The sequence below is a fragment of the Drosophila simulans genome, chromosome 3R, assembly GCF_016746395.2.
Source record: "Drosophila simulans strain w501 chromosome 3R, Prin_Dsim_3.1, whole genome shotgun sequence".
Classification (NCBI taxonomy): Eukaryota; Metazoa; Arthropoda; class Insecta; order Diptera; family Drosophilidae; genus Drosophila; species Drosophila simulans.
Genome location: NC_052523.2, coordinates 19186279 through 19193524, shown reverse-complemented (window position 1 = coordinate 19193524; position 7246 = coordinate 19186279). Strand labels below are relative to the sequence as shown.

General features: G+C 43.9%; 1 protein-coding gene across 1 annotated transcript; it reads right to left on the bottom strand.

Moving 5' to 3' along the window:
- Positions 1-5304: 5304 nt before the first annotated feature.
- On the bottom strand, positions 5305-6915 carry LOC6729175. The gene is made up of 2 exons (XM_002104460.2): positions 6599-6915; positions 5305-6532 (listed from the first exon to the last, which is right to left on the bottom strand). Exons 1-2 carry the CDS (start codon positions 6770-6772, stop codon positions 6203-6205), a joined length of 504 nt encoding a protein of 167 aa, XP_002104496.1. The 5' UTR covers positions 6773-6915; the 3' UTR covers positions 5305-6202.
- Between the last annotated feature and the right edge of the window lie 331 nt (positions 6916-7246).

Genomic DNA, 7246 nt, shown 5'->3' with positions numbered 1-7246 from the left:
CCGTGAACCGGCAGCTGATTGTTATTTATTTTAGTTTTTTCCAAAGGCAGTTTGTCCTGCAATTTGTCACTGCAGCTGGGCCATAAAATCAGATATATGTAGGTACATAGCTATTTGGATTGGCGCAAACAAATTGGTGTGTTTTATGGCCGCCCGTACTGTTTAAACTGCCTGTTGGCTGGCTTAAAAGCTAATTACATTTTATTTGTGCAAATATTTGGCCCCCACTCATTAGTCCGCGCCACGCAAGTTTTCAGCCCACTTTCTCTCCGCTTTCTCTCTACTTCACACTTGCCCGCATTCATGTAAAAATCGAGCGGCCATTCAGAGCTCAGCCTCACTTGAGTTCAATTAAAACCGCACTTGTACTTGTTTGCATAACAAACACACTCAGCGCACACTCGACACACTCGGCCAACTGGCCAAGCCACCATGGCGCCACGCCCCCTCATTCTGGCCCGCTCGGCCGCCCATAATGCAAAACGAACGAACTCAGTCAAAGGCTGAGCGCAGTCATTGTTGGCCATTGTTTAACAATTAACCGCAAATTGAATGCAATTAAATAAATAACGGTGTTGAACCTTTGTGCAAACGATGTAGGCACGTGTACGCGTCGCCGAAGTCGCTCCTCCAGCCCCTATACATCCTTCTCCCCACATGTATATGTATAAACCATATAGTGTAGTGTGCAGGATCCCTCTGCGTATGGGTATGTGTGTCCTTCATTGCCAGGCCAACGGTGAGCGCAGTGCAAACACACACACACACGCACTGCCCGCTGTGTGTATGTGCGTTGTACAAATGAAATGAAATATTACGTATACGTCACGTCGGTCCATTGGCCAGCAAACAATCACACACACACACTCGCACAATGGAGGTCCAACTGAAGTTGCCTGCTGGCCTGCGTATTTGCCAAAGTTATTGTTGTTCTCGATCCGCAGAACACCAGGCTATATGCCCCACCTATTTTCTTTAAAGGGGCTTACGCATATGGAAAATGTTGGTGGGTTTTATTACTGCTAGTGCAGTTGGTACAGTTTTCATATTTCAAACAGAAATATTATTGGTAATAATATTTAATGCATATTTTGTATACTATTAGACAGTGTCTTTAATGTACTCGCAGCATTTTGCATTCATCACATTATTCCCACAACATTAAACACAATAAATCACCACTAATTTCGATAATGTCTAAACTATCAGCGACTAAACGATTAATTACTAAAGCATAATTATTTTTATGGTTGTGGTAGTCAAATGTTGATTTATTAGATTTTTCTATTCACCTAATATAGTACTTAACACACTCTTATTACTTTGAGAATATAATAAGTATGGCTTTAATCCTTTGATTAATTTCAGTGGGTGATTTTCAGTTCATGTCAATGCAATTAATTCCAATAATCACATATCAGATAAGAGCTATTGCATTATATACTATAGACAAGACATTAGATACATTAATTTACCAGTTTTATATTATAACATTAATTAATCCTTTTCAGATAGTACTGCCTGATTGTAACAGTGTATCGCAACTCTCATTGTTACTGCATTCACCGTCGAGAAGCGAAACTCGGCCCTCGTATAAACGCAGCCAATTAATCGCCGCTCACAACAGTGCAGCCGATAAAAAGCCAGGACTCGAGTGCACTTAAGGCGCATAAATGAGTAGTTAAAAGATTGCCACACTCTTTGGACTGATTGATGGATTTGCTTTGTGCCCATTGAGGCCATTCGAGGGCCAAGAGCCAATTGCTGAAGTTTGACTTTGAGGGGCCAATGGGCAGGGTTGGGCGGTTGGCTGCCCAATTTGACACTTTTTATTGAGCTGTTTTGTTTTGTGATCGGTGGAAAAAATTTCAATTTGCTATCCGGATGGGTTGCCAGGGACATGTGCACGCAATCTAAAACTTGTATGACAACGACACACTGCACTGAGTAGTGAGCTGCAGCCATTGCTTGTGTTTCAATTTGGCCCGCCCGTCGCGCTGATTGTCTATTTGCCAGGACCGAACAAAAAAGGACGAATAAAATTGGAGTATCTAGCGTTTGGGTGTATTTTGCAACTGCAAACAGGACTCACCGCGAAGCGAGTACGAAACACGAAACGCAAATGTTAAATGTCAGTAAGACATGCAAAGATACTGTCACACATTGCGGCCTGTTCGATAGCGGTTGCCGGAAAGGATAATGCAGGGCTCCATTATATTTGGGGGACCTCGCATTGATTGACTTTCGCATACACATATGCGCCGCATATCCTTTTGAATCACAGAATGCTGCCGTAGGGGCGCCGTGCCACACCAAAGGACTAACGGACTAAAAGACAAAAGGACCTGGGCTCCTGTGTGTGTTATGACAATTTATTGCCTGGTGTTTGACGAAATTGAATAGCCCCGCCGTTGGATATTGTTGCTGGCCGACACATCGCAGCGAGTACGCTGCAGATGGAAATTGGAAATTGAAAATTGTTTGCAGCAAATGGAGTGGCAGGCAAAAAGCCCTGAAAGGACCTCTGCAACAATAGTATAATTGAATTGCCTGCCATTAGGACACATTGCACCCACCTTCGGCGCAACTGCTCTCACTTGTTTAATGATTTCTGAATCTGAGTTGCGCAAATATAAATTTGCCTTGAACCATCACATGACCAATCCACCTTCCTTGCCCGTTCTCGTTGGCCAGGTCCTTTCTTATTCATGCCCAACTTTCGCATTTCGACAAACAAGAAGTCAAATTGAAAAGTTTTTATTTTGTCAACAGCTGATGGGTGGAGATGGGGCAAAAAAAAAGCGAAATTAGAAGCCGCGAGTGGGAAAGTGAAACAAAGTTGGCAACGCAGTCCAATTGCCGAGTTGTGTTTCCAACTCGAGCAGAACAAATAGCGGCGAAAACTTGGGGGCACACATAAAGTTAGAGCCAGGCTCCGCTCTCTTTTCGCTTCAATTTAAATTTAATGCCTTCTCTTGAGTGGATTACCACATAATTGTGAGATATCGATTGGCAATTAGTTGTGCACTGCATTTGCATTACCATTATCCCTGGCCCAAAGATGTTCGAGTTGGCAGCGCATAAATGATGGCCAAGACAGACGGGGAGAAACTGCAGCCTGGTAGGTAATTATTATTCTTAATTATCCACGGATGGCCAAGGAAGTTCCATAGAATTCGCTCCTTGGCGGGCCAATTATGCAAACGCTGGCTCGGACAAAACAAAACAATACCAAGATAAGTAGAGATTTTCCTCTATTTTTTGTTTGTTTTCGTTTTGTTTTTTGGCCCAGCCTTTGCGCTCGTTAATTGTAATTGAAGTTTGTAATTAAAAAGTTTATACGAAGCGCGCCGTCATTAAAAGGAAATGATGCTGGCTAATACAACTAGTGGATGCGATGCCATGGCTTCTCGAAAGGGGAACTTCCTGGTTCAGGTGGCATTAATTTTGATTTAAATGGTGTGTAAACGCTTTTAAACTTCCGAGATTTGTGTGGCCTTCGTTTCGGGCACTTTATTTGGCCGCAATTGAGTTATTGGCCTCATTAGCGCCGGCTTTCTGCTCCGGGATGCAGCCCGACAGCGGATCTGGTTCGACTAATTACCACTCTGATGAATGGGTAGGGCACCTTGCCAGGCATCCTGCGGCAGGACTTTCAGGACTGCTCCCCGCCTCACCCGCTCACCGCCACCTTGTCAGCCAATCAAAGTGGGTAAACACCACACACTCACACGCACAATCGTGGGCACACAAAACGACGAGCAAACGGCCTCAACCTAATCATGAATAATGTGCCACATATTCACACAATAAAATCAAGAAAAAGGCAACACAAATATCATAACAAGCAGTCTGGCCCTCAGTTCGCCACCCCTGGCTTTTCAGCCGATCCTATCAGTCGAAATGTGACATAGGCCACGCGCGTTAGGGCGACTGAAATAGGGGGTGGTACACTGAGAGAAAAGCTGGCTCAATAAGCTAATACTTGATGGTTAACACCAATAATGAAACGAGGTTATCCATTTATACATCGCGAACTGGATTCTCTTACATCATGAACTGGATTCTCTTGCATTAAATTAGATTCAAACTTTTTCTCAGTGCAGCTAGGCTGGCTCTGGTATTAAATATGCGTGTCATGTCCATTTATTTGGCTTTGTTGTCACCTTCGGCCATGTTGACTTTTCAATCTCGCCGAACACTCGACGGCGGCGTTAGCCTTGGCAATCTGGATAATGTTGAAAACATATTGGGAACATCTGCCGGATCCCCGTGGCTTGACTTGATTGAATGGGCCTAGACCAGTTCCAGACATCTAAAGTGCACACACATGACTTGCTCGCTCGGATTGCAACCAATCCCCCCAGAACGCAAAAACCAGACCCAAAACCCAAAACCCAGTTCGCCAACTTGGAAGGAGCGCACTCATGAGAAAATATTTTTTGGCCCAGTCGGCCGCTTAATCAGCATTTGTCAAATGAAAAACCTTTCACCAGCTCCTGGCCAAAATGACACTGACATTGCAGAGAGGCTGGCAAATGGCTTTCTCTCTCTCTTTGTGTGTGTATTAGTCAGTGCATGTGTATGAGTGTGAGTGTGTGACTGCTTCTTAACAATGACACCAAAATGCCTGGCATTATGCGGGCTGGTGGCTGCATTGAGTCTAACGTCAACTGTTTCTGTTGACAAATTAGAGCAAAAAGTAAAAATCTCCCATCCGGCAGACAAATGTGGTTCGAAAAAGGGGGGAAAACGAGGGATTTTTCTTGTGGTGTGAGGGGGTTAAATATGAAGCCAGGTGAAGCAGTCACCTGGGAAACCGGCAAACACACAAAGGCGCTGGCAGCAGGTCGAGTGCTTTTCCCCAATGCGAGGCTGGCAAATTTCCATAAATCATATTAACCCACATTTGACATTACCCATTCCGCCCGTCCTCCGCTTTCCACTCGCATTGTTTGCCTAAAAGTTTTCATTTTGCACATTTGGCATAGTTTCGCCTTCCACTCAACTTTGTGTGCAGCTTCCTTTCTTGCGCTTGCTGCACTTAAAAATTTCCCTGGAAGTTGTCAGCCGAGAAAAAGGGTTTTCAGGGCCAGCGTTCGTAATGAATATCGAAGCTTTCACTCTGAAAAGTAAGTGAGTGCAGGCAGGTAAATAATTTGGGCTAAGTAAATATTGATGAATGTACTTTACGCGCCGCCCGGAATATCTTTCATTTTATCCAGCTGAAATCGCATGCATTTTTCATTCTAATTACCCCCGAATTGGAAAACAAAATACCCAGCAGAATCACAAGCTCAAGGCTTTCGATGGACGCCTCTGTGGGGTAATAAATCATTTTTATTGCTGCCACTTAAAATACCATTGTGTTGCAATAAAGTCGCCGTAGTAAAACACGAACATTTGCTAGTCGGAGCAGTGAGTTTGACCTGTTACTACTGTAGCCCTAGTTATCCTGGTTATCCTGGCCACAGGAGGAGCCTAATTGAATCGGGATGTCTGGCTGCGGCTCGTGTCATTAGTTTTAATTCCCATTTCGGGCCTGTGGTCTTGCAACATCTGAAGAAGCCTCGCCGAAATGCTTCCCAAGTAATTATGCAAGCACTTTTTGGCATGACCTCCAAAACGAACTGCTTGCATGTCCTGTTCCCAGGACCCTCTCCTCAAGACTCCTTTCGGCCTTCTGGCATTACAAATTGCCGCCGTACGCGAGCTAATGCTTTGCTATTTGTACAAAATGCTAATTTGATTTATCCGCATTTCATTTTTATGAGGCCTCGCTTGTTTTGCGTTACATTGAATCCATTTTTTAGCTGAATCTCGCGTGCCGCGTGTCACCGACGTGAATGTAAATAGTGAATGGAAAGCGGCGCATATTCCACATCTTTGGCCAGGACGAGCGACTAGGCTAAGGCCAGCTCGCAATTAGGATAATCGTCGGCGGGAAATGTTAATTTAAATGTGAATGATTGTGGCTCTGTTTCTGTTTCTATTCCTGCTCCTCCTGCTCCTCCTGCTTATAATTTTAATACTGTTGCTCTGGACTTTCGTGCCGCTGGTTGCGTGATGGAGTACATGTGTTTGGGCGCGGAACTTACGGCGATTGTGTAACCGCTTGGCTAAGCTTGATTCCGAATTGGATTCTCTCGTGACAGGCGGCCATGCGTGGGGCATTGATTGAGTGAAGTGGGTGACATGATGACTATAAGTCCGATGTGAAAATGCCACGCTGATCCGCATTCATAGCGCACCAGGAACTAACAGCCTCTTTCACGGCCAAGGATCTTGGCATTTCGCAATGGATCTCTTGGAGACACTGCACTAAGTTTAGAAAGCCATTCGAGGGGACCAAACTCTTCCGTATTACGTGAGATCTGTTGATGGTTAGCGGCTTGTAAACAGACGGCTTATCGCGTATCCGCCGCTGAGAAATTCTCTTCGGCCTGGAAATCGTTTTAACAATCCTTTTAGGAGCAGCCGCATTCCTCACCCGCTTGGGTTGCTTCGTAATCATTTTGGGTGAGTAATCCTTCTATAAAGTATGATATGCTATATGAATACGGATTCATGGGCATTCAGCTGATTCAACTCCACTTACCATGTTAGCATATTGATTCCGCTTAGTCTGCGATAGAGTTCCCCAAACACGTGCCGCACTTAAGTACGCATCATTGGAACTCATTTGCGTGTGCTGATTCCTGTAGACTGTCAGGTAGTTTTTGTAGGCGACAGAATCTCTAGGCTGAACTGATCTACTTAAAACGAAACCCATTGCAGGAAACTTGAGATTTGGTCGTATTATAAATGTAAAAGTATAATTCTTTATCACATAAAAAACTGCTTGTGTGTGGATGCACTAGTTTATTTTGTATAAAATGGAGTTTAGATCAGTTTGACACAAAATGCCATGCTTTCTACAAATAACAACCTCAATATTCTCGTTTGCTTGTATAATCTAGAATAGGAAATGTGATTCATGAGTTCTTTTGATTTATTGTGCAGATGATTTGAAATATGGCAAAGTGAGAAAATTATTCAATCATCTAGGAGCAACCAATGTGATACAAAATTTGCTTTGATAAATAAATAAGAAAAACAATACTGTCTGGCCGATTCTGACGACTTTGTTGAGTAGACTTAAGCCAGAACATGAGCACGGTACACTTTTCATAATTAAAGAGCTTCCTGCTACAAACATTGGTGATTGCGAGCAGTCGTCCCCCACAACTCCTTCTTCTTGCCAATC

Bases quoted from the DNA above. Each gene is read 5' to 3' on its own strand.
- LOC6729175 (XM_002104460.2), bottom strand. From the start codon at position 6,772: ATGGGTTTCGTTTTAAGTAGATCAGTTCAGCCTAGAGATTCTGTCGCC. The intron at 6,533-6,598 runs GTAAGTGGAGTT...CATACTTTATAG, and splicing joins GGAATCAATATGCTAACATG to AAGGATTACTCACCCAAAAT.